The sequence below is a fragment of the Xiphophorus couchianus genome, chromosome 19, assembly GCF_001444195.1.
Source record: "Xiphophorus couchianus chromosome 19, X_couchianus-1.0, whole genome shotgun sequence".
In the NCBI taxonomy this organism is placed as follows: Eukaryota; Metazoa; Chordata; class Actinopteri; order Cyprinodontiformes; family Poeciliidae; genus Xiphophorus; species Xiphophorus couchianus.
In genome coordinates, this window is record NC_040246.1 from 3,584,073 (window position 1) to 3,610,181 (window position 26,109).

Below are 26,109 nucleotides of genomic sequence, written 5' to 3' on the forward strand. Positions count from 1 at the left end.
GGAGTGGGTTCTCCTTCTGGAAAGTTTGCAGCTTGCCGAAGAGAAGGATGCTGAGTGCTGAGTCTCAGAAAAGGCAAACTTTAGTGATAAAAAGAGACTCAGTGGTTGGGGGAAATAAACCAGAAAGAAAAAAAAAGTTCACTGGATGCTATGAAGATTCTGATTCAAGGAAATATGAGTTAAGCCTGCCGAGTCTCCTGCTCAAACTTGATGAGGCTAATATATATAAATATTAGCAGGCTATTCAAGTGTAAAAAAAATAGAGTGTCTTGCAAAGTAATGCAAAACATTATTTAGAAAGCCATAAAATTCCCTAAGTTATGCTGATCCTTGATCTCCAAAGAAAAAAAATTCCAAAAGAATGTCATTATTTTAGGTCAAATTATTATTTATTTCCATCTTATCAAGAAAGAGATAAACCTTAATAATTTAATCCAAATGGGCTTTAGAGGAAACAAAACAAGTGTGTAATTTAAACAAAGCACATTCATCATCCCACAGGGGGACTACCGCCAGCACCGACCGGGCCGAGATGAATGAAACCAAAAACAGAGAAGTGAATCTCTTCCTTTCCTGGCTGGTAATCAGCACAGTTTTGTCTGCACGCCTATGGTGCAAAGCTCTTCTTCGTAATCCCTTTAATCTGGATCACACTAACTCTGTCACTGGGTCGTTACTGGCACAGACCCTGAGCTGGGCACGGTCATCAATGTCTTCCTATGCCCCATCATACACACACACAAAAATAGTGATTATAGGCCAAACCTTTCCTTTCTTAAGAGCCCAAGAGACGGGGACAACAGTTAAAGCTGTAACACCCTGTAAACTCTTTTAAGACATCCCTAGGATTTAATTCAAATTGTTGAAAAAATACACACATTCAGACCTTTAGAATGAGCACAACCAATAATTTAACGGTTCAGTGCAATAAAAAAAAAAAAACCCAGACATAAAAAGATAAAAACGATCGACTCCTACCTGGTTCCAACTTTATGATCTTCACAGCAGCAAGCTCTCCTGTTTGAATATTTCGAGCCTGAAAGACAAACGATCAAAGTTAGGAGCATATCAACAAGAGGGGAAGAAAAAACAAACAAACCACAGAACCTTTGTTGATATTGGTGCTTTAGAGTCGAGTCATATGATGATGAAATTACAACCTGTACACTGATTCGTAACAGTTTATCAGAGTTGTTTTAATACCACATGTTGGATATGGGACTCGTTTGGATGTGACACACATTTTTCACGATAACCCGACATTGTAGAGAAAATGCTGGCAGATGATACATCGTGGTGACCCCTAACAGGATCAGATGAAGGAGGATTATGGTCCAAATGTTTGCTTTGAGCAGCAGATTAATCAATTCAGAAATCGCTGTTTAAGCTCTAAAGTAGAGAAGTAGGATGCAATGAAAGGAATTTACTAAAGTTGATGGATGTTTAGAAAGGTTTCAACATTATTTTCCTTTTTAAACAATTCATCGAGCAAATAAAACATGAGCAATATTAAACCAATAAAATATAATGACCATTAAAACAACCCTAAATACATAGACCTCAGCCTCATTCAACACCGCTACAACCAGGAGAGTTTTGCAGAAACGTTTCTTCCGGTTATGTCGGGTTGCTAAACTAAAACCCATCTTGTCAGACTTGGAGATAAAAATCCATGCTCTCTTCTCACAACGCGACTAGATTACTGCAATTCGCTCTCTGCTGGGATCACTTTGTTCAAATTGTTTTTAACCACAAACACCAACACGTCTCGTCTGTTCTGTCATCCCTTCATTGGTTGTCAATGCAACAAAGAATTGATTTTAAAATCCTTCTTTTGGCCTTCAAATGCCTTACTGGTCCTGCTCCTCCACACTTTGAATTTGCTCCAGCCTTATATTTCACCAACAGCCCTCAGATCAGCTGACCAACTTCTGTTGGTTGGATCGAATCTGAAGTTCAGAGGATATTGGGCCATTTTATTTTGTGGAACAAGTTTGTCACCGAGAATCTTCTGTTGCCGTTTTTAAGAGTGCAGGCCTTAAAGTCCTGTTTAATCAGCTTTATTGAAGCTCTAGTTTGTTTGTCTAGAAAGTCTGGTTCGAATGCATGTGTGAATGCAACCAGACCGGAGACCGCTCCAAAAGCAGGAAGCAGACTATATAGCGCAGGGCATTCTGGGTTAAGAGAACCAAAACAAATGCAAGAGAGGGGGAAAAGGCAAGTGGTCTGTCACCAAAGACAAAAGACAAATCCTACAACCTCTAAAACCTGACACCACTCCATTTTTGTTTACATTTTCGGAGCAGCGCCTCCACAGGTTAGGAGGTGGGGAATAGGTTTTTCAATTAGTTTGGATCATTTGACACAGTGCAGCATTATCAAATGATCACCAGCTGGAAATGTAACAAATTCTGCAATTTTGGTCCCCAATCAAACCGTCTACCAGATTATCAGGTGTGAAAACACCCCAAGTCTCTCTTAAAATCGCACTTTGTCTTCAGTGGCTTTTGAAACAATGCAAGTTGGCTTACTGTTTTCTATTTTTAAATTTTATTGTCTTTTTAGTACATCTTATTCTGCTTTTAATGTTTTGATCTTAATACTATTATCGTCTAGGTTTGTCCATATTGTATAGCACTTTGGGTAAACCTATTGTTTTGGTTTTTTAAAGGTGATTTATAAATAAAATAGATTGGATCCCACAAGCCATGCCTCTACAATTTATTTTAGGCATGTTCTGATTTTCCATTTCCGATACTGATTAGTGCAGCTTTGAGAATTGGCCGATACCGATACTTTTCCAATACAATACCAGTATGAATCATGCATACATTACTCAATTTGTAGTGTGGAATGTTAGAAAAGGGTTGATCAAGTGGTATCACAACAATATGTGTGAGAACAACTGAGCCATTTATTACTTTCCAATGGGTGGGTGAGCGAGATAGAAATGCTGAGGAAGACTAAATACCGGACCAGAGATCTTCTGGAGAGCCAATATAATCAAATACTTGCTTTTTGGCTGATATCAAACCGATTTCTGATATCGATATATCAGATATATATATATACTAGTTCATTTGAATAATAATATATATTTTTAAAATGCATCACTTGACTTGCAAAAAGCAGTGCTATTCAACGAAGTCAGCCTTAAACCTTCCAATATCTCAAATGAGCTTCGCTTAAGTCAAGTTTGTGGTACGTTTTAGTGGATTTATAATTCAGTCTCTCTTTATACATGTAAATTACAATGTTCAAAGTGTGACTTTTTTTTACATTTGACATCTAAATTCATTGCGGTGGTCCACCGCTCATCCCAACAATTACTCATGCCTTGTGAAATTTCTGTGTCAAAGCAGGATGTGGGTCTTGTGAATCCAGGTCAAGATGAGAGGCTCCCTAATCCATGAGAAGTGATGGGCAGTGAAGCTAAATCAACCGTAACAACAAAAAAAACAAGCCCATCCAGTGTGGATAACTTTCATCACTGTTGTTCAGCTACCAGCTTTAAAAAAAGGAAATAGAGTGGTAGAACACTTTGAAATGCAAAACACAGACGAATGAATATATTAACAGAATGAGGCCTTGTCATGCATTGCTCTGTTGCATGTCTGCACAGATATGAGACATAATTTTTTTTCACCTACGCTGGAACCTTTCGACAGTTCTGCTTTAAAGTGTGACCGTTTAGTAACTTCACACTTGTTTGCAAACTGTGTCTCACTTTACACTTCCTAAAGTTGAAGTAACCAACTTGAAAAAAAAAGCTGAAGCAGGAAAGGAGAAGTTTAGAAATTGTTGTTTATGTAAGAGATGCAGCTGACAAGTCACTTTTAGAAGAAACCTGTAATATCTTCTGACTGATGGAATGAGGAGGAGGAGGACGTGCAACAGACGTCTGACAAGAAAAACTAATCTTTGTGTCAGACTTGAGAAGAAAATAGTTTCATTGACTTCTCCGTGCACAACAAGAGATTAGAGTAACTGCAACTCAATTGTTAAATACTTTATTTAATTCACCTTGCTATGACTTTAATAAAGCTTTTCTGGAAAAATGTAACTGTAATTTATGTCTTTTTACATTTATGTTCATCAGTGTACTGTTGAGTCTTTTGAGACTCAGTTCTTTATTTCACAGCCAATTCTTGACAAATTTAGAACTAACATTATTGTATTTACAATTAGGAATTTGTTTCAACATCCAAAAGCTTCCTTTTATTTTCTATACCAAAGTGACATGTAAAAATCTGTCCAAAAATGCTTTTATTATATTTTTGTTGGTTTTAGCTATATTGCTGATGTGTCTAGCAAATAGCAACAAAACCAAAGTAACTGAAAAGTTGCAGCAACAAACTCCTTTTGTAAAGGACTGCAGAGGCATCATATGACAGTGGAAGAGTCAAAATCATAAAAAAATTGTACAGTCAATCGTTACTTTCTAGGAAATATAAACTTATTCTGTATAGATTTTAGCTGGCGCTTTATTGTGAAAAATTCCAAGCAATAGTGGTCTGTCAGCAAAAAAAATAAAATAATCAAATAACCATTGAAAACATTTTGCTAATCATAAATAGAGAAGACCTAAACTGTTAACTAAGGGTGGTTAATGTTTAAAAATATTAATGTTATAATGTTATGAGAATATGTTGTTGGTGTAACATACGTTTTTCACATCTTAAGGGGACAGGTACTGCAGTCGCACAAAATGCTTCTGTGCAAAGTAGACAATTAGAAGAAGGAAAATAAACAAAATAGAAAATTGGAAAAACTTCCAAAACGCCATAAGTCTGGCACTATATTAAACAAATGCGCAGTTAGACAGCAAACTGACAGCAAATTAATTTGGTACAATAGCGCAACATTCGCCCTATCCTGAGATCCCATTAACAGCAACAGACATAACCAATCATTAATATTGGGAGAAACAGTCAGAGGTAGCCACCCAGATGATTCCACAAGCTGCAGAAGAGAAATTAGTTAGAATAACAACAGCAGCTGCAATAACGCACACCTCACATGAAACTGCCTTGTGGCTCACAGATTCTGTTCACAGAATTTCAACAATCTCCGAGAGGAAGTTAAGTCTCATTTTACCCACCCGGACGTGTTCAAAACAAAAAAGGAGTCATAAGTTGGTGAGCTTCTAGATTTATGAAGCTCAGATCACCTGTAGGGAATTCTCCTGTCAATTTAATTAGCAATAAAAAATACAAAGAAGAGGGACAATAAAAAGTCTAGGTTTTTCAATCCTGTTGTCCCTAAACAGGATAAAATGAAGTTATCTCAGGTTTTGGATGATTCTCCATCTACATGCCTGCTGGAAACTCCTACACTTTGTGAAAATAAACAAGCCTCTGAATGAATGCTGCAGAAATCCTGACGTCTCATCTCTGCATTTAGTATGCAAGACCAAGGCTTTCTGACATGTGCATCATTAATAAGTAAAGTGACTGTAAATGTATGCTTGTGAGAATGCACAGCTCTAATGAAGAAAGGGGGAATTACTCTGTGTATTTAAGTAGCTTACTTGAAGGGTTGCTTTGACAGACGAATTGTTGCTGAAACACTGGATAACTTTCTAGAGTTTCATCTCTTGGTGCGACTTGTGTTCCAACCACCGGTGTGTTTTCCAGCCAGGCAGTTCGGCACGGCCTGTTTTCACTCCACTTTTATTTGGAAAGGATTACAAAATAAAGGAACCGTGTGGACGGCTGAGGCACACCTTGACTGCTCGACTCACACTGATCCATGGAGCAGGTGAAATATTGCGCCTCTCAGTTGAATGTGCTTATTTATGGCCCTGTTTTCTCACAGATGTTGTTTTCAAAAAATAGAGTATGTTACACACAAGTTTGACAACGCTGCTGATTAAATACCAGGGAACCTTTGTATCTGAAACATTACGTATGAAGGCCATTGTCTTCCAACAAAAAGACAACAAAGGCTGTTTTATTTGCATGCACTTCCGACTTGATTGTTTTGAAAAAAAAAAATATATATATGCTTTATTTCCTGTAAAAAACAGCGACAAAATGATTACTAAAAACCTCTTATAACTTGGTTGAAAACGAAAGTAAACTTAATTTGATGTTTAAAGTTCAAAAAAGTGGTCAAAAAAATCTTTAACAAAACCTCCCGTTCAAACCAAACATTTGCCAAACTATAGACCTCCACCAAGCACCCAGTGTGTTCTTAATTACTCAAATTAATGGAAGGGTCTAACAATTAAGAACGTAATCTAAACAATTCCAAATATAAAAATTAATTACAGATTTTGGTTCTAAACCAACTTAAATATATTCTAACTGCCCAAAGAAGAAAACTAAATTGGTAGAAATTACAACCCACAAAATTTAGCATAAATGGCCACAACAGCCGTAACCTATATTAATTAACTATGTTACTGTCATTCAAAAGCAACATAAATTAACAGTAGGGTCGTTTTGACAGTCTTGATAGAAAACTTCGTTAGGTGACGCTTTTAGCCTTTTCGCTCGCTCTACTTCAGATGGTTGTCTCTAGTTTTACTTCACTCCTGAGAGCAGCGCAGCACACAGGAGGCAGCGTCACAGCCAAGGGCGTGAATCCCATCTCATTATTGGGGGGGCGGACCATAAACAGCGACATTTTTTAAGAGCAATTTGGGGGGGGGGGGGGGGGGGGGTGGCAAAGTTACAGTCAAATGTAACGTAAAATGTAGTTCAACTTCTTTTTTAATTGTGTTCATGCTCATGGTTAGTGGAACTGCACATATATAGGCTCTGTATGCATCAGATGATTTACATTGTTTTAGCATATATATTATAAAAAAAAAAAAAAACAAGTCTTCATTTTGAAGGTGTGGCAGCTTTTATTTTGCCATAGCAGTGTGCCACGGTCAATTACACGTAATGGAAAACCTGTACTGTATGAAAAAACATTTTTTATTGACAAAAAAATGTAAGTATATCTTTTAAAAAAAAGTTTAAAAAAAGAGGTAAACAAGCATAAATGTCAACATGTCCATGCTCCAACATTTAAGAAATGTCGACAGCATTATAAGCTGAACAAAATCCATTAATTTTTTTCTATTGGGTTCTTATCGCTACGGAGCATCCCAGCCATCTTTAAAAGTCTCTAGTAACTATCCAATGGTTAGGATAGCTGCTTCCTAAAACAGAGCTGTGCAAGGCAGCCTAAACTGGGACATTTTTCCTATTTGAGGTGTTTCCGCTGTCATTTTAGCTCTGAACACACCCTTTAGTAAAGCGCGTGTTTAGACAGGGGCTGGATCGTATTTCAGCCCGCTGCAGCCGTCCCGCCTGGGAGCTCTGTGTGAATACCAGGCGCTACATTCCACCAGTGGCCTGTCTGGGGGGTGGGGGGAAGCTGACCAGAGGAGCTTTGTATGGAGAGAGGCCATGACAGGCGGGCTGTACTTTCACCTCTGGATAAGACGGTCAGTGAGTTTGTAGATGATTAAATAAGCAAAGGGCAGCTCAGGAAAATAAAACTCAAGGAAATAACTGTGGGGGAAATCTGTCTGTCATTATTTTTAATGAACAATTCCTGATCCGTTAAAACGGTGTGGCTAAAACAAGTCGAGAAGATAAAGAAAATGTTTCTACACTTTAGGTTACAACACCTCAGTTGATTTTCTAATGTACGATTACTGATGTGTGAAAAAGGTTTTTACGCATCATATAAAGTAACCAATAAACTTGTGAGAAAACATAAGCTCAGTCAGACTTTTAATGTCCCACTGATGGTTTGCAAACATGTGCTGCTGTCACAGTTTCAGAAATATAAAATAAAAAATGCATGAACTGTGGACTACTTCAGTTTGGTTTATGTCACCGTTTGCCTTTTAAATTTGCATCAGATCTCCTTGGCAGCACTCTGCCTATATGTAACGTAAACGCCAGAGGTTCTGGTGACATTATGTTCCTGCAGAGCTAAACCCTAGCTAAACACCAATTCTTTAATTAGTAAATACCTACATTCAATAATGTGTCAGGCTTTTGGTTTAAAAATGAATTATGTAGAGATTAAAACATTTTTAAAAACATTTGACACTTAGTAATAAAAACTCTAATAAAATGCAATGACCAGTTTAAGGAATGATAGTATACAATAATTTAAAAAAAATATATATATATATTTCAACATTTTCGCTACCAACTGAAGGTCTTAAATTATGTCCCAGAAAGTGAGGAGTGTCCATAACAAACGGCATGTCTGTCAAAGTCAATGACTGCAGGCTCTACCTGAGCAAACAGCTGACTGACTAAGCAACTAATTGCTCCATAAATTGCAGAAAGCTATAAAAAAAAAAAAAAAGTATAATATTGGAAACTCCTATATATAGCCAAAATCATACAATTTTAATGAAGAGATACTCAAAATTATCTTTTGCAGGACAAATACGAATGTTGGGCTTCAGTCAAAAACTAAAGTCAAATGTGGTTGCCGCATAATAATGGCTTACAAAACAAACAGTTTATATGGGCTGATTAGTCACGAACTCGGTAAACCAAACCATCTCCAGCTCCTGTGACAGACTGTGGGAACCAGCAAGTTCAGCCTACCTTATACACGTCTCCATATGTTCCGCTTCCCACCCTCTGAATGAGCTCAAAGTCATGCTGGGGGTTCTTCCTCTGAATCTCGCCGCTCGGCCGGGGATAGATATCCATGGTGGCTTGAAACCGGGGGATCCTTTACATTTAGTTGGCTTGATTAAACGTGGTGTGGGCGGCTGAGAGGACAGTCTCGACCAACGCTACTCAGACGGCGCCTCTCTGAGCTTCACGTCCTGACGCAGAGACAAAGTTTGTGAAAGTGTTAAGAGGGCTAAATTAAAGTTTTAATCCCACTACGCGTTCTCCTTTAAAGAGAACAAGTGTTATAAAACACGCATTCTTAGATTGGCACTTCTTTGTTTGTTTTATAACAGCCTCGCTCTACAAGCATTACTTTGCGATACTTTTACCAGGACAATTGTGGACATTCCAGCAAATAGCCACATCCAGCCAAGGACTTAGCGACAGAGCACATAGGCTAATGCTAGCTAACGCACCAGCTTAGCTCTCCGCCTGCTTTTAACGTCAAACTGGGCTCACCTTTTTCAACGCAAACACACCAAATGCCCCCGTCTTGCATTTTGAATCCCTTCCGAATCTTTAACTATTGTTGTGGCGTCGAATAAAGCCTTCAGAAAGTAAAAATGTAGCTCCTTTGTTATCTAGGAAACAGTAGTAAACTTCAGTTGGCTGCAGCTCACTCCGTCCCTGTTAGAGCAGAACAGGCGTCACAGTATACTTAAACCCCCCCAGAAATCTCAGCCCTACGTTTCCCCGCTGACATGTCATTTCCCTCCGCTGGCAGCTTTAAAGAAGCTCCGACATTATGTCTTGAACTCCATCGTCACTAATAAAAGAACTGTTTTAAGGATTTAGTTAGAGACAACGCTAAAGCAACAGTGTCCTGCTAGTCTGTGCTGTCGATGGTTTGTGTCTGACACACTGTTTGTGTTCAGGGAACCAAGAAAAATTAGACTGGTGATTTTTTTTTTTTTTAACTCCATATCCCCTTATCCAGATATGAAACTTGCCATTTTCGCTAGTTAATACCTGACATGCTATAATTCTGATTACTCATACAAAACACGACAATGATTATATAATGTATATAAAATGCGGCCGCCAGAATAACGTGGACTTCAACTTTAACTAAATAATAAGTGAAATCTTTTGTTTTCAAGACATACTAGTTAGTTTTTAGTTTAGTTTAGTCAGTGCGTTCAATTTCGTCCATCACCACTATCATTTTGGACCTATAGACAGAACTTTTTGTAACCAGTTCGTTATGCAAGGACAAAAATGTCACAAATAAAATCCATATGAAACAAATGTAGTACGTTGATGATAGTCATAATAATTCTCAATGCTCACATATAATTAACATTTATTTATGACTTTGTGTCGCATGCTATTTATTATTGGTCCAGATATAACAGATTATTTTTGATGAAACTGAAATTACTGTGAAATCCACCTCCTGATGGTAGAAACTATTTTATATTACTTTAAATTGTTGTTTGCCAGAGCGAGTCTGAAATGTTCTCAAGGAGAGTTCGAAGGAGCATGGGCCAGAAACGAAGAAAACCACAAAGGGATTAAATGACGAAATAATAAGTACCTTTCCCTTTTCCTATCACAGAAAAAACTCCGTAATGTCTCTGAAGGCAGCAGAGACATTAGGTTCCAACATTTGGGCAATGTCGCCACCTACCGACAAAAATATAAACTGCATGGGCAGTTTTAGAAAAATAATTGTTCACCACTGCAGAGCTCATATTCAATTTTTTTTATATAACTGAGGCATTTTCACATAACGTACACTTTGTGTACAGTTCTATGCATTTTTAATTAGGCTCCATTCGCCGCTCAGTGCTGGGACAACAGACTGCAGCGCCCTCTGGCGACAAGATAAGCGTATCACGCGGTGAAGAAAAGCACCATCATCCTTCTGCAACAGGAACGTCGTTGTGCTGGAGATAAGGGCATCCTCCCAGTTCTATACGCTCATGACTACCGACTAGGGTCGCTCATTTACGCTTCGAGCCGGGGGACAACAGGACCGCATCATGGTGAAACACCGTCCTGAGAGAGACAGCTGGGGTGAGTGTACGTACAAAAACATTTCATATTTCACACAAAGGGTGGAAACGATGCAGCGCTCTGGGTGTCATATGCTCGGTTTGTTTTCGTTTCGGGACATTGAGACCAAAGCTGTTCTATGCATTCTAATGTCTCGGTATCTGTACCTTGTTGGTATGGAAGAAAACACCGTGCTGCAGTTGGCTTCTGCAGGCACAACGAGACACGTTCATTAAAAAAAATATTTTACCATTACATAGATGAAATGCGGTGATTGGTTGACAGAAAACGCTCTGGTGGGACAGCTTAGGCCTCTGCAGGCCCCAAAATTTCAATTTTATTCACAATGTCTACAGTTACTGTTTGATTTTTCTGAAGCTATGTCATACATTTGAGGTAAAATGGATACAATCCTGCATCAGAAATCCCAAATCTGTATTCCCATCATTACCCTAAGCTGCCATCATCAGGGTTATAGTGGTTGCCAGCATCCATCTCTGACATCACTTTAGAGTCCAACCAGCTTGTGAGGGGGTAGTGGGAGAGGCCTGTGTGAGAAATGAGGGGAAAAGATGAAAATCTGCTGCTGTTTGTCATCAGAGTTGAGCCGCTCTGACCCACTTAATTCAGCTTCTGACGTCTTCAGCAGTTTTAAGGGCAGTGGCAGGAGCAGCTTGATCAGATCGTCTGCTGGGCCTGCGGGGAAGGCCCCTGCAGTGGGAAACCAAACAGAGAAGGAGCGGAAGAACAACTGATCAAATTACTCCCCGTACGTTCAAGTTGTTCTGTGTTGCGTCTTCTAACACGACCCGAAACGCTGCCTGTTACTTCGTAACCTGTTAGCAGGGCTTCGCGGGAGCTATAGCCAGACTTTAATTTCAAGTCACTTCCTGGAAGGCAAGATCACATTTTCCTAAAGCGCAGGCTGGGTGGTTGTGGTAGATAGCCACGGTGTCTTCCTTTGTAACTTTTTCATCATGTAAGAGCCACAAACTATTGTGTAATGTTAGTTTACACAATAGACCAAAAAAAGAAATAGTGGTGCATGTTTTGTGATTTTTTTTTTATGTATAAAGTTCAGAAAAAAATGTGGTGTGTGCTTTGTATTGAGATCCCTTTACCCTGCTACACATAAATAAAATCCGGTTTGCACAAATTAATTAATTTGTAAACAGAGTGGAGTGTTAAAAAAATATCTGAATCTACAAAGCAACAGTTTAGCTCCTTAGTTTGGAATGGCAAAGTCCAAATTGTAATCCAATTAATAATCTCAGATATGTTGTTTTTAAGAGATGCTTTCTATCCAAGCTGAGTTATTTAAGAAGTATGGATAGTATGTAAATATGTTGGCTTCCTTGCTGCTTGGAAACACTCAGAGCTGCTGCTCAGAAACCTTTTAGCCCGCGTGATCTCATTGAGATCCGACAGACTGGACGGACGCAGTGGACTGATTCAGTATAATGAATATCATCGCTTGCAAAAACGGGGGTTTGTCTTTCCTGCCTTCTCAGTTAATGGATTGCTAGGTCTGGCCTGTCATCATAGCGGACAGGAACTGCTGGCTCTTCTAACAGTTTCACAGCAACGCTTTCTGGTCGCCTCGTCGTACAGACGCGTTGACCTCACGCCTCTGATTTGTCCTCCAGGGTCCCTGAGTGACAAAAATGTTTACGAATGGAGCTCCGAGGAGGAGGAGCCGGACGGACGAGCCCGGCCCATCCAGGTGCTGCTGGTCAAAGACGACCACACCTTTGAGCTGGATGAGGCGGCGCTGAGTCGGATCCTGCTGTCCGAGGAGGTCAGGGACCGCGAGGTGGTGGCCATCTCCGTGGCGGGGGCTTTCCGCAAGGGCAAGTCCTTCCTCATGGACTTCATGCTGCGCTACATGTACAACCATGTAAGTGCGTGTGACTCCTTGTTGAAGCGGTTAGAGGAAGTGTGTAAAAATAAATTCTGGTCTATCAAGGTTTACAAAATATCCCAAAGTGTTCTCCGATTGGTCTCCAGCCGCTCAGGGTGCTCTGCTACCTTTACGTCATAGTGCATTTCAGAAGTATTCACACCCCTAATAGGGGCAGTATTATGTAAAATTGATGCTATAATGTTATGCCATTATCAAAAGCATATCTGGCGTGTTGCTTTGATTCTTTCATGCATGTTTGAGAAATTCCTGAATCTCCCGTGGCAACCATTCAGCTGTGCAAAACACCTGGAGGGACCTAGCTCCGCCTTCGAGACAAAGCTCCTCCTCCTCTATCGGTCCTCACACTCAGCTCCTTCAGACTAGCCAGCAGCAATTAGCAGACACCTGGAGGATCTGCGCATCTGCTGAGCTCACTATAGGAGAAACTTCTCAGTGAATCGCTGGTAAAAAAAAAAAAAATGTTAAAAACAGAAAACATAGCTAAAGGGTTAATAGAGGCGGCGTTTCAGAAAGAACATGAGTTTTTAAAGAGACAGAGGCCCAATTTTGAGGTATTAAATAAAATAAAAAGTATTTTAAGTCATATTTGATGTATATAACATTTTTCTGACATCTGAAGTTGACAACGTTTATGCAATAGAAAAATACATAATACTGCTCCTTTAAGCTTTTTAACATTTTCTCATAGCACAACCACAAACTTTAAAGTGTTTTATTTGGATTTTATATGATAGACCAACAAAAGGTGGTGGAAAAATTTGAAGAGGACTAAAACAGATTCTGGGATTTCCTTTCTGAAAAGTGTGGCCTGCATTTGTAGGCCACACAAATGCAGGCAGACATGGTGGAAGCATCATGCTGTGAGGACACTTTTCTTTAAGCTTTTCTAGAACCTGTTAGATAGCAACACTTCTGAATTTTAATTTATAAAAAAAAATCTGAATGTTTTGTTAAATTTTTTTATACATTGATTTATCATACAAAATCCCAATAAAATAGACTGAAATCTATAATGTAGCAAAATGTAGAAAACTCAAGTATGTATTTGTTCTCTGGATATTGTGCTTTTTAGGGATGGGTTTAGGGTATATCCCATACTTATAGCCTCACCAGTTGTACAGGTACAATCTGTTCTTTTCCAATGTTCATTCCCAGTCTAGTTTATAATTTAGCTGCACATAAAGTTTGTTTTGTTGCAATCGTTCCTAATCGAAACAGCATGCCACTTGTCAGCAGATCAAGCATTATCTGACTAATAAATTGCCACATTCTGTTGCCAGGCGTCTGAAAACTGGCTCGGAGATGCGAGCGAGCCTCTGACCGGCTTCTCCTGGAGGGGGGGCTCAGAGAGGGAAACCACCGGGATCCAAATCTGGAGCGAGGTCTTCCTGGTGGACAAACCAGACGGAAGGAAGGTCAGAATAAACTCCTCGACAAAACAACAAACAGGGACAACCGTGGTAATATTTGTACAAAACCTTCAAATTTTCATTGCAGTAGCATAATGGCACACTGGGGAAAAGAAAAGGCTTTTTAATGTGAGTGCATGAATTTGGTGGGTAACTGAATCAGACATTGAAGAAGCGTCTAATTAGTAAATCGTGACTTTCCCTGGGGAATAAATATGACGTGACACATAGGCCTGCTTCTCGGCTGGACAGGGACCCATATTTTTCTCTATAATGAGTAGGATGATAAGGGAGGTAAGGAAAAAAAGAGTGCTGCAGTACAGATTGGTTCACCAAGTCTCCGTAACAACCATTAGACACCGCTACATGCTGACGGTTGTTTGTGGAGTTCATATGTGGAGTTTACTAAACTCTGCTGGCCGTTTAAGTCGAACTTTGTGCTTTGGTCAAATGAGACGAAGGTTGAGCAACAACCTCTGAAGGCGGGTCAAGTATGGCACGAAGGATAACTGGGGAAAAGCACCACACACCTACTGTTAGGAGCGGTGAAGGACCTGTGATGCTGTGGGCCTGCAATTGTAATTCAGTAGATTTATATCGCTGTTGAAAAAGAAAGAACAATTCTAAGTCAACTCAGGTCTGTTTTTCTGTATCGGTATTGAAAGTGAAAAAATTGGATAGGTGCATCTCTAGTCTCTACCAGTAAAATGAAAAAGAGGCATCTTTAGGTCTTATTCTTATGATAAACATAAAGTCAGTAGAACATACAATTGAAAAAGTATTAGATCACCTCTCTAAATCATTGAACTCGAGTGTTTTAACCACTTTGACACCCACAGGCGCATGAAAGACATTCAGACTGCTTCTGCAAACATTTGAGAAAGAACAGGTCGCTCTTAAGAGCATTAGGAAGTCAGACATGGAGGAAATTAGGGTGTGGGAAACCGCATGCTGACTGTGTAGAAGTCATCAACTATGTGCAGAGTGGATAACTACAAGCTTCACATGGGTTTCAGATTAGTCCATTGCTTCATTAATGGGTTTCCACGGCTATACATCTCCAACAGCAATTCAAAGAAGCAAAGTGTCGGATGGAGTGGTGTGAAGAACTCCAACACTGGACTCTAGTGTAGTAGGGATTTGTACTTTGGAGTGATGATTCCTACTTCCCTGTCAGGTTAGGTAATGGATTAGACAGCGTTTGGTAGTTGCCATGAAAATGGTCCTTCAGGCTATGCCTGGAAATTGCTGGTATTTTTAAACGTTGCTTGGGGAAAAAGTTTCACGTTTAGACAGTACTGACAAGACTCTTTGAATCAGCTGTAATAGTCATGCCAGGCCACTAGATGGCGTTGTGATTTTACCATTTCATCAAATGCGCTAGCTCCCACCCCATTGAAAACAGTAGCTCGTCTCCGCCGAAAGAAGTGCTCATGTCACACATTATCGGAAATTGGGCTAAACTGAGCAGGCCAACTAGCTTAGGACAGAACAATATGCACTGTTGTTTTTGTTGTTAGCTGCCTGTGTATGTGCAGAATGAACTCTTCAGCCGTGCGTTCTGCGATTCAACACATCCTGGGGGAGTTTTACAGAAAAGTTTCACTCTGAGACCTGGTTTCAAAACGTGTCGGTGTGAGGGACTCTGGTCACTGGTGTCGTGTAAATGATCGCAACAAAAATATTACAGTTTAACTGAGGAGCGTCTCCATGTAAGCGTCGAAGGAGACTTATGGTGTTCGTTTCTTAGGTACTGGTCTCAATCCCTTAACTCCCGTCAAAGCAACCATGGGAAGACATTCTGGACAATTTTATGGTCTTCACACTGAAGGACAGCGTGAAGACCATAACAGTTTGGAGATGGTCCATTTAGTACCAACATGGCTGCCAAACAAAGCACAAAAGTGGATGGATGAGCAAGTTTGCTTTGGACAATATTTATTGGTATGACCTCAACTTGATAGAATCCCTTGAGGATCAGTCAGAACAAAAACTGAGAACCAGGTCGTAGTGTCCAACATCAATGTCTGACCTCACCAATGCTTTCCTAGAAAAATGGTCAGATATTCCCCTAAGCTGACCTCTAAACCTTCCCAGAAGAGTTTGGATAAGATAGTTTTTTTCCCATGGAATACATTGGATTTTCTAAAGTTTTCCATTGAGATTTTAAAACTCCAAGAAAAGACGAATTTATTTGAAGGTTTTGGGGGGGGGTTCCACATCTGTGACCGTAGAAAACATTCAGACACACAAACGGGTCAGTTTCTTTTCGTGTCTGATGACGCAGGTCGCCGTGTTGCTGATGGACACGCAGGGCACGTTTGACAGCCAATCCACGCTGAGGGACTCGGCCACTGTGTTCGCCCTGAGCACCATGATCAGCTCCATGCAGGTACCACAGTTTAGTGCTATCTGAGTGCACCGGTCGGTGAGGTTTGCAGGTCCATAGGAAGCAGCCGAACAACTGTACCCTGAATTTAAATTAAAAAAAAAAGACAAAAAGAAAACCCTCATCCTGTTTTTCTCCATTGTTCTGACACGACAGCATTTTAAATATTCTCAGCATATCAATATTGTAAGGAAACTGTCTCTTCTAGGTTTACAACATATCACAGAATGTACAAGAGGATGACCTCCAGCACTTGCAGGTAAAAAATAAAAACATTACAAGGCAAGTTTTGGAATACATTATCATTCAAAAATTAGCAATTCTATTGAAATTGAATATGAGCATGATTTATCATCAAGTAAACTCAGACTTTATTGCTAACTTAAAGTGTGGAGCTGAAATTAGATATTTCAGATCATCATTGATGATGTGTTTATTATTTCAGCTTTTCACCGAGTATGGAAGACTAGCGATGGAGGAGACGTTCCTTAAACCTTTCCAGGTATTAAACATGTTTCCAATTAAATGCTGCTTTAAAACAAATTTACACTAAATAATTTTTTTTTTTTTTTTTGCATTTTAAGCAATAATTTAGATGCTACATGTTAAAATAAAGTTGAAAGAGAACAGTCATTTTAAATATGACCCTATTGTGCAGAGCTACATACAGGTTTATTATCTTTTCCAGTCCCTGATTTTCCTGGTTCGGGACTGGAGTTTTCCATACGAGTTTCCTTACGGACAGGAGGGCGGCATAAAGTTCCTCGAGAAGAGACTGAAGGTCAGTCGTTTCTGATTCCACAGTCCTCATTACAAACTTACAATGGATGTCAATAAATTTGAATATCATCAAAAGGTACACTTATTTCAGTAATTTATTCAGGAATTGAAACATGTATTTCTCTCAATTATGTCGATTACAAAATACAGATAATTTTTTAAAAAAAAGTAAATTTCTCTGTAAATTTTTATTTTAAAAAGTTAAAAATGTTTGAAGGTCCATTTATTATATAACAGTCATGTTATCGCCCATGAAGTCTCACCAGGAAGAATGCTGACTGTTGCTCAACAAAAAGTCACGGACATCCTAACCAGTGAGGGCAAGCTGTCTCTTCACAAAGTCCTGTATTTGGACACATTACAGGAAAGTTAAGTGGAAGGAAAAAGTCAGTACAAAACCTTGCACCAGCAGCAAGACTATCAGCAGCCATGACAGGATGTTTTTTTTTTCCCATTATAAATTCTTTTAGGAAATATTTAGGTTTTCTTAGAAACAACTTTGAAAATGATTAGAAATGAACTCTTGAGATTGTTCACTATGCTTGGAACGAGGCTGTTTGGTTTAGATAACATGAGTGAAATGAATTCCAGAAATAAATGATCTTTTTGATGACATTCTACTTCATTGAGATGGACTAATTAAACCAGGCGTAGAACCAGAACCGTGTGCTTCTGCTGCAGATCTCAGAGAATCAGCACGAGGAGCTTCAGAACGTGCGCAAACACATCCACTCCTGTTTCACCAACATCTCCTGCTTCCTGATGCCTCACCCCGGCCTCAAAGTGGCCACCAACCCTCACTTTGACGGAAGAATTAAAGGTACATCGTCCTTTTTTTTTCTTTAGAGGGACAATGCAACCAGATAAATCAGGGATTTTCTGATTTTTTGATTTCTTTCATTTTTGGAAACGATATTTGCAATCATCACCTCACTGTTGATGACTTAGCGACTTTGTTGTTGTATTTATCGACATTTTAGACAAGGAAAAAAAAAAATTGGTCTCACCAGTTCAGGTTTTTTAAAAATCGGTGATCGGCCAGGAGATTTCAATTGGTGCATCCCAACTTGGAAGATGTCTGCACGTCACGTTTTGTCACTGGGAGACGAGCTACAACTACAGAAGAGGATTAGGGCCGCTAACAAAAAAAATTTAGACTTTAAGCTCAGAATTTTGCTATTTTTTTTCTTAAAATTTTGATTTTAATCTCTGACTACAGGTTATAAAATAGATAAATAAATAAATAAATACATTCATTAATAAAAATGGCCTGTAGCCCTTTAAATGTTATAATAAATTGTTTGTGACACTTCTTGGAGGAGTTGTCAGTAAGCCATTCGAGTGTTTTTGGTGGGAAAGGTTCACTACTGTTCCACGTTTTCATTTTTCTTCTTTAATAACGCAGTGAATTATACTTTAACACAGTTAAAACATTCCTTCCTACACATAGAACCTTATAATAGTAAGACTTAAAGCAACTTTGCCCTGTCACGATAACAAATTTTGCTGGATGATAAATCCAGTGCAACGTTTTTACATATCCAAAATAAAACCCCTGGAAGCAAAACTAAATAAATGAAACTCCTTACCAGATTTTAACACAAACTGTTTGTTCTTCTCTAGAGATTGATGGCGAGTTCATCAACAACCTGAAGATCCTGGTGCCCTGGATCCTCAGCCCCCGCAACATCGACGTGAAGGAAATCAACGGCAGCAAGATCACCTGCAGGGGCCTGCTGGAGTACTTCAAGGTCAGCACCAGTCAAGTGAATATGAGAGCATAATGTTTTGTATTTTACGTACGAAACGTTTCCTTGCCTCCAATGTCTTTATTCCTCGTGCTTCAGGCATACATTAAGATATACCAGGGTGAAGAGTTGCCACATCCAAAGTCAATGCTGCAGGTACTTTTCAATACGCTTGTTGTGTCTGATTGTGGGGTCTGCAGCCTGTGTAATTGAGAGAGCCATTTTGACATCAGTTCAACTACATAAAACTTGTTTAGAGTTGCAAATGTTGCACGATCTTTTGAAAAAAGGCTGGTTGTAATTTTTGACAAACGTGAGCGAAAGAAAAATGTTTAAAGGACCTTTTTTTTCTTTGATTTTAAAATAAAACAAATTTTTTGCATTTAAGTGGATGTATAATTTTTTTGCTATGGGATGTTGATAAACACCATAAAAAATTTTTTATTTGATTTTCTCTCAATCACATATTTCAAAGTCAAGGCCAGTGGGCCAAATTTGGTCCATCACATCTAGTTTTTGCGGCCCGCTAGACGTTAGATAGACCGTCGAGATATTATTTTAATGAGTCAAATCCTTTTTTTATTTGGATAGTGTGAAATTACATCAGTATGAAAAAATTTTTTATGTTGTTGCATTTTAAATCCAAAGATAATATTTTAATTGGTAGTTTTATCTAAACATTCTGCCACAACCAACTTTAACTTGATGTAATAAAAGTCAGTCTGACACCCCTGCTCTAAAGTATATTTATATATACTTAATGTCTGCATGCTGCAAGCTTTTGAAATCAAAGTCAGAATTTTGAAGTTCTGATTCTGAAAATGTACAAACTTTTCAGCATAGTTAACATTTTTGAAAGTAAAGTTAAAAGAAAATATTACCAGTTGTTTTATAGTCACTATTCACTGTTGTGGAAAATTGGGGCAATTATTACAATCAAAAAATTTATTTGATATTATGTCTATATTTAAGGAAAAATATCCTTAAATATTTAGGGATATTTACAGATATTAAAGTTCCTGAATAACTTTTTTTGCCAAAGTTATTCAGGATGATCCAAAGTACTGCAGGTTGGAGATCCCTGGTCTAATTACACATGTTCTCTATTTTTTCTGTGTTTAACCGTTTTTTTCTTTCTTTGGATTTATTGCATTGCGCTGCATCTCGTGTTTCACTGTGAAATCTGTGTTTTCATTCAGGCCACAGCAGAGGCCAACAACTTAGCAGCAGTCGCAGCGGCGAAGGATCTGTACAACAAAAAAATGGAGGAGGTCGGTGGAAACGAGCAGCCCGAGTAAACGTGAGCGCCAAATTCCCAACTTCCTTCCCCGTTAATCCCCCTTCCTCTCTGCACAGGTCTGCGGGGGCGACCGGCCCTTCCTGGCCCCCAGCGAGCTACAGAACCGACACTTGGCCATCAGGGAGGAGGCCCTGCAGCTCTTCCGCGGCGTCAAGAAGATGGGCGGCGAGGAGTTCAGTCGCCGCTACCTGCAGCAGCTGGAGGGCGAGATCGACGAGGTGTTCGTCCAGTACATCAAGCACAACGACTCCAAGAACATTTTCCACGCCGCGCGCACGCCGGCCACGCTCTTCGTGGTCATCTTCGTCATGTACGTGGCGGCGGGCATCACGGGCTTTGTGGGCGTGGACATCATCGCCAGCCTGTGCAACATGATCCTGGGCCTGGCGCTGATCACGCTCTGCACCTGGGCCTACATCCGCTACTCCGGGGAGTACAGGGAACTGGGCGCCGTCATCGACCAGGTGGCCGGGGCGCTTTGGGACCAGGTGGGTGAAACTCACACCTCTAAGCAGGGCCGGATCTACGAGGATGTGGGGACCCGTTTTGGTGGCCCGTCCACTGAAGAACGATTCCTTTCTAATGCAAATGACAGTGAATTAATAGGTAGTTCTGTACATAATTGGGTAAGAACTGATGATGCCAGCTAATGATGGTAGGTTTAATATGTTCCTTGGCCAGTAGTTCCATAAAAATTTGTATAACTTTATCATTTCAAATACTTGAGTATTGCTTATGTTCATATTGGACTCTTATATAAAGTGCAAAGTCAGCAAAACATGCATTTATTTAAAAATTACAATAATAGTCTGTGCCCCACATCCCTTAAAAAAATGGAGCCCTGGGCTACTGCCTCTTTCTAAAGTCTGGCTATTGTCTAAACTACATTTTTACTAAGCAATTCGCAATCAAAATGTGTTGATTTCTCCAGATAGATCCAATTTGTGATTGAAGACTTAAAAAAAACCCAACAACAAAGATTCATATTTTAAGCTGCATTTTGACTGAGATATTTGTTGTGTTCTGCCAAGGAATGAAATTATAGGTTCTGCGGTTTATTCATTTGTGGTCAGAAAAAAAGATCCACAATCATCAGCGAACACACGGCTTATATCCACTAGGTGGCAGTAAATCCTACATCGGGTTCAGTGCATAGTTTCTGTGAAAATGGTAAAAAGGAAGGATAGAAATAAAGAAATAACACAAGGAAGGCAAGGGGTGGAACGACGCAAGGAAAGTGATCAACGAGGAAAGACAACACAGGGGCAAGGAAAGTGAGAAAGGAACGGCACAAAGGAATGACAGGAAGGACACAAAAAGGAAAGGAAGGAAAGGTAAAAGGGATTGGAAAGGAAGGACATGTGGGAAGTCAGAAAGAAATAAAGGAGGAGAATAACATTTAGAAAATAAGAAAGGGAATAACATCTGGAAATACAGATATTTTTCCATATGCTAATTTGTATTTTTTTTTTTATACTTTACGACCAGATTAAGTTCCTTGTCATTGTTGTTGAGTAATCTGTGTTTCAGTTGTGTATCTTATCCACTTACTTCACGTGTGCTTGTTTCTCTTACTGCCTCTGCAGGGGAGCACGAACGAGGTGAGTTTTTCCGAAGAACCAGGAGAGCTAAAGCACCTGCTTACCAAACGGCGACTCGCGTTTGTGTCTGCTTTGATTTTTCTAAATTAGTGTAGGTACTCAAGTCCTTTCTTGTTGCTTCGTAAGCATGTCTTGCCTTGTGCAGTTATGCGCCCCCATGCCACAGCTGATGCTGGCTTTCACACCGTCTGCTGGTAGCGAGCCGGATGGCACCTCTTCTCTTCAGCTTGGTGGATGCAGGTTTTCTCACTCCTACGAAGAAATTGGGGAAATAAAAAAGGAAAAAGACGAGTAGTTATCACATGTTTCGCGTGCAAAAATGTAACTTTTACTCAGATGCCACTTAATAAAATCAATGCGCGCCATTTTTCATTCTGACAATGACAAATGGTGGTTGCAGCATTATGCTGTGGGGATTTCCTAAGGAAACGTGCTAAAAGCTGCAAAAAAAACAACAAAACAAACATTGAATCTGGGGTAGAGGTTCGTCTTCCTGCACATAAATGACCGAAAACAACCAGCCGATGGTTTATGTCAAAGCTTATTCATGTGTTAGAATGGTCTAGTCGAAGGCCAGACCTAAATCTAATTAGCTGTCTAATCGAGCTGACTGGTTTTGAAAAATTTAGCAAAAATGTCCGTTTCTTGTTGTGAGGACCAATCGTGCAAAAAATAATAAAACAAAAACATATAAGATTGTAAAATCAAAATGTTAAAAGGTGAACAGGGTGAGAATACTTGAATACTCCTGAAACCTGCTACTGCTGGACAATAAATTATCCCAGAAATTATTTTGATAAACATTAATATTGTCATTTTGAGACCATTTTCAACTAGCATTGATAAAGGCATAATAATAATAAAAGTAGACCCTAAAAAAGGTCAATAAATTATAATTTCCAAATAACACGAAACACTGGAACTGGAGGAGATTTTAAATATCTGAAATAGTTACAGAAAACAACTGAAAGAGTAACTAAAATTGATTATGAAGGCTCAACAAAACAAAATTTTCCTTCAAAACATATAAATTATTTGGGCCCGGACAGGAAAGGCAGGCAAACTGCCAGCAAAGACTTTTGTAAAATAAAAAAAAAGGGCAACTGAAAACACTTTCAAATGTTCGCCCCTTTTCAAAATGGCGACTCTTCAGTAATACTAAAAAGGCAGCATCTGTATAAACCTTAAGCGAATTACACACACAAAGGACACAAATGGAAACTATTGCTCTCATTTTTAATTCATTGTTTATGTCAGGCTTACTTAGTATGCATGTAGCATGTCATTTACCTGGGTGTTTTAGGGAAATATCTGTCCGTCTGTGTAGCTAATGAAGACAGGAGAAGCATTGCTGCTTGTTGTACCTCTAGGATAAAAGTGGAAGTTAATAAATTAATTAATTGCGTTCATGTCACTGGCTCTCCCGTTGCGCAAAGAAACTCCCGTGATGTCGGTTATGACTGAATAAAACAACAAGTACTAATTGTGTACATTTACCTTCCCTAGGCTCTGCACAAGCTGTACAATGTAGCGGCCAATCACCGGCACCTGTACCACCACGCTTTCCCCGGAGCGCACGCGGACGCCGCCGCCGCCGCCGAGGAGCGGGACAAGAAGAAGGACTGATGACGTCGCAGCAGGGACTCTTTTCTTTCTCTGTTTGTTTGTTTTTGTTTTTGTTTGGGATGGACGTCCAACACCCGTCGGGCACTTCTTTACTCTGGCGTCCGCTGCTGCGGCCAACAAGTCCAGTCACCTACTTTAATCCTTATATTGAACTTTACAACGTTCATGCATCAGAAATGTCGGAGCGCCGCCGCGGTGGTGGGCGCCAGTCGTCGCGTGGGCGCCAGTCTTTCACCGTCGTCTTTCACCTTTTTGTCTCTGGGCACTCAGCTGGAGGAGACCTCAGAGTCTGCTGTTTATTTCATATCACACAAATTTTTTCTGTCATTTAATGGCGGGGCAATTCTTCTCCTCCCACCCCAAAGTGTTGCCGACTTTGTTGAAATAACCACTCGTGACAAACGTTCCGTTCTTTAGGGTTTCGTGCTGTTTATATCCAAGATCCGCAACAGGCCAAATTATGTACAGTGTGTTGAATAATGAAGCAGCGTTATCTGCATGTTGATGTTTCTCATCTTTAAGCTCAGAATTCAGGTATACTTTTTAAAAGAATATATCTATATGTTTTAACGGTTGTGACAAAGTGGTATTGTGCCATAAAATTTAAATGTTTTGTCTTATTTTTTTTATTTTATTTTATTTTTGCATCTGTGTCAGCCTGGGTAAATCCAGACACACAAGGGTACGGTTTTAGTTGGAGGCTATGCAGTGCCTTGCAGATTTCTGTCATGTTGGAACCACAAAACCTTCAATGTATTTTATTGGGACTTTCTATCATTTTCTACTATTCAGCTGCATTTCCCCCTCTTTTCCTGGCAGCGCCATCAGCTTGGATGAAGAGCATTTGTGAAGATCAGTTTTTTTATTTGCCACACCGATTCTCAAATATATTGGGCAATGACTTTGACTAGGCCCTTCTAGTCCTTATATACATCATTATGCTTGTATATAAGGACCACTTTCAGTTTCCAGTCTTACAGCATCTGTTATGAAATATTCTTTAGGGATTAATAATTATTTTTTTTTCGTTTTATTGAGTTGAATCAACTCTAAGCAGCCTCCTATACCCTGCTAGAGAAAATTATCCCCACAGCATGACGTCGCCACTGAACTTTTGCATAATTTAACACTCCCAACACAATATTTCCTGTTGAGTGAAATATTTTAACTTTTAGTGCACTACCTGCCATATTTATAATGGGTTTTTTTTAAGCTGGTTATGTTTCATTTGCATAAGATGCAACCTTTTCCTCCCACTTTCAGAATTGTGACACTTTTTGGTATTCTGTCAAAAAAAAACAAACAAAAAAAACATTGAAGAACGTGGTTATAAACGTGACAAAAACGTGGAAAGGTTTCAGGTGAAAGCTTTTCCAAGGCACTGCATGTTGGGAGGGAAAAGCTCCAAGAGAAGTCGAGGCGTTTCGATGCAGCATCAGTTTCCAGTTCCCAGAACACGACTGGCATCACCATCGTCATCGTCATCGTCACCTCATCTTTTTATTCCGCTCGCAGCTTCGCATCTCTCCTTTATTCCCCGCCACGTGATCCAATGCATGTGTGTTTGGCTATTGGGAGTCGAGAGGTCGTGTACGTGTGTGTGTGTGTGTTTGTGTTTAGCTTCTATCACGACAAAGAGGAGGCCGACGGACCCATTGTTTTGTCTCTCGCTGAATGTTCCAGCAAATCCCAGGAATGTAGCCGTTCTGCGCCCGCAGAGGCATCAAAGCTGGACGCTGCCGGGCGTGTCCACAGGCCCGGCTCTGGGGAAAAGGCCCCTGGTTGAGGATCTGACCCGCCATCTCCAACACGCGTAACTTGAACCCTCCGAGCGGAAAAACTCAGTCGTGTGGTGACAAGAGGAGCCTCGAGCTCACGTTCACAAACACAAAGCTTTTGATGGTGACGGACTTTTTTTTGTTTTGGTGTGTGGATGGTTTTGAGTTCACTGCTTGGTTTCCACAGTCTTCCACAGGGTGCAATCAGCATCAAGGAGGCGTTCAGTCGAATCGTTTTAGAATCCCGTACGTTGAGTGTTTTAGGTGTTCTTGTTCACGAGTCAGAGAAGTGGTTTTGTTTGTCTCAGAAAACCAGATGAAAACATTTTTTAGTCGTTTCTTTTCCCTATATCATCCCTCCTCTACGCTTAAAGGCAAGTGTTAAACGAGTCGACATCTTTCAAACTAGCTGTTTGGCTTCGGCACACTGCAGAGTTAGTCACAAAGAGATCAATAAAGTTGGACCAAATTAATGAAAACAAGCCTTTCAGATGTGATTTTGTTTTATAGAATAATTTGAAGAGAATCTGAGTTTAGTTTTCAAAAGCAGCATCCTCATGAAGATGGTCAAGAGCATTTAACACCTGATTAATTAATTTATATACAGTGAACCCTCGTTTTTCGCGGGCGAAATCCACAAAGTAATAACCTGTATTTTTTTTACAATTATTATACAATGTAATACTCCATAATACATTGAAACCAAAGAACAAAACCTTTTTACAGGCCCAAACATTTGTTTAACAAATAAAAAGTGCTGTATAAACTTTTTTTTTATTACACAAATAACTACTGTACTGTAAAATAATAATTTTAATACGAACTGAAGGCGGATTCCTGTGCCCGAATTGCGGAGATCAGCGCCGCCCCACCGCGACCTGAGTTATTGGATTAGAACGGGAGAAAATAAA

At 39.7% G+C, this 26,109-nt stretch overlaps 2 protein-coding genes across 10 annotated transcripts in view; one reads left to right on the top strand and one right to left on the bottom strand.

Moving 5' to 3' along the window:
• The window catches only part of map4k5 (mitogen-activated protein kinase kinase kinase kinase 5), a 37,723-nt gene extending 28,207 nt beyond the window's left edge, over nucleotides 1–9,516 (bottom strand). For 4 of the 6 annotated variants that reach the window (XM_028000180.1, XM_028000179.1, XM_028000177.1 and 1 more), the window contains exons 1-3: nucleotides 9,105–9,515; nucleotides 8,571–8,797; nucleotides 979–1,036 (exon numbers count right to left, since the gene is read on the bottom strand). In XM_028000180.1, the coding sequence (XP_027855981.1) occupies nucleotides 979–1,036; nucleotides 8,571–8,678 (166 nt within the window). In that variant the 5' untranslated portion in view covers nucleotides 8,679–8,797; nucleotides 9,105–9,515. Of the gene's footprint in view, nucleotides 1–978; nucleotides 1,037–8,570; nucleotides 8,798–9,104 lie in introns of all 6 variants that reach the window. The other 2 variants (XM_028000175.1, XM_028000174.1) reach the window with 1 other exon arrangement.
• Nucleotides 7,311–25,672, top strand: atl1 (atlastin GTPase 1). Of its 4 annotated transcripts, none has more exons than XM_028000183.1 (15): nucleotides 7,313–7,441; nucleotides 10,397–10,670; nucleotides 12,290–12,540; nucleotides 13,848–13,982; nucleotides 16,264–16,368; nucleotides 16,574–16,624; nucleotides 16,811–16,867; nucleotides 17,054–17,146; nucleotides 17,827–17,965; nucleotides 18,769–18,896; nucleotides 18,993–19,049; nucleotides 20,093–20,164; nucleotides 20,250–20,681; nucleotides 21,780–21,794; nucleotides 23,301–25,672. In XM_028000183.1, the coding sequence occupies exons 2-15, from the start codon at nucleotides 10,631–10,633 to the stop codon at nucleotides 23,418–23,420; spliced, it is 1,695 nt and encodes a 564-aa protein (XP_027855984.1). In that variant the 5' UTR covers nucleotides 7,313–7,441; nucleotides 10,397–10,630; the 3' UTR covers nucleotides 23,421–25,672. The 4 variants fall into 4 exon arrangements, with proteins under 4 accessions (XP_027855982.1, XP_027855983.1, XP_027855984.1 ...); XM_028000184.1 differs by having other exon boundaries at nucleotides 7,314–7,441; nucleotides 10,397–10,664; XM_028000181.1 differs by lacking the exons at nucleotides 21,780–21,794; nucleotides 23,301–25,672 and having other exon boundaries at nucleotides 7,311–7,441; nucleotides 20,250–21,507.
• The last annotated feature ends 437 nt before the right edge of the window (nucleotides 25,673–26,109 follow it).

Bases quoted from the DNA above. Each gene is read 5' to 3' on its own strand.
- atl1 (XM_028000181.1), top strand. From the start codon at position 10,631: ATGGTGAAACACCGTCCTGAGAGAGACAGCTGGGGTGAGT. The intron at 16,625-16,810 runs GTAAAAAATAAA...TTATTATTTCAG, and splicing joins ATGACCTCCAGCACTTGCAG to CTTTTCACCGAGTATGGAAG. The intron at 19,050-20,092 runs GTACTTTTCAAT...GTTTTCATTCAG, and splicing joins ATCCAAAGTCAATGCTGCAG to GCCACAGCAGAGGCCAACAA.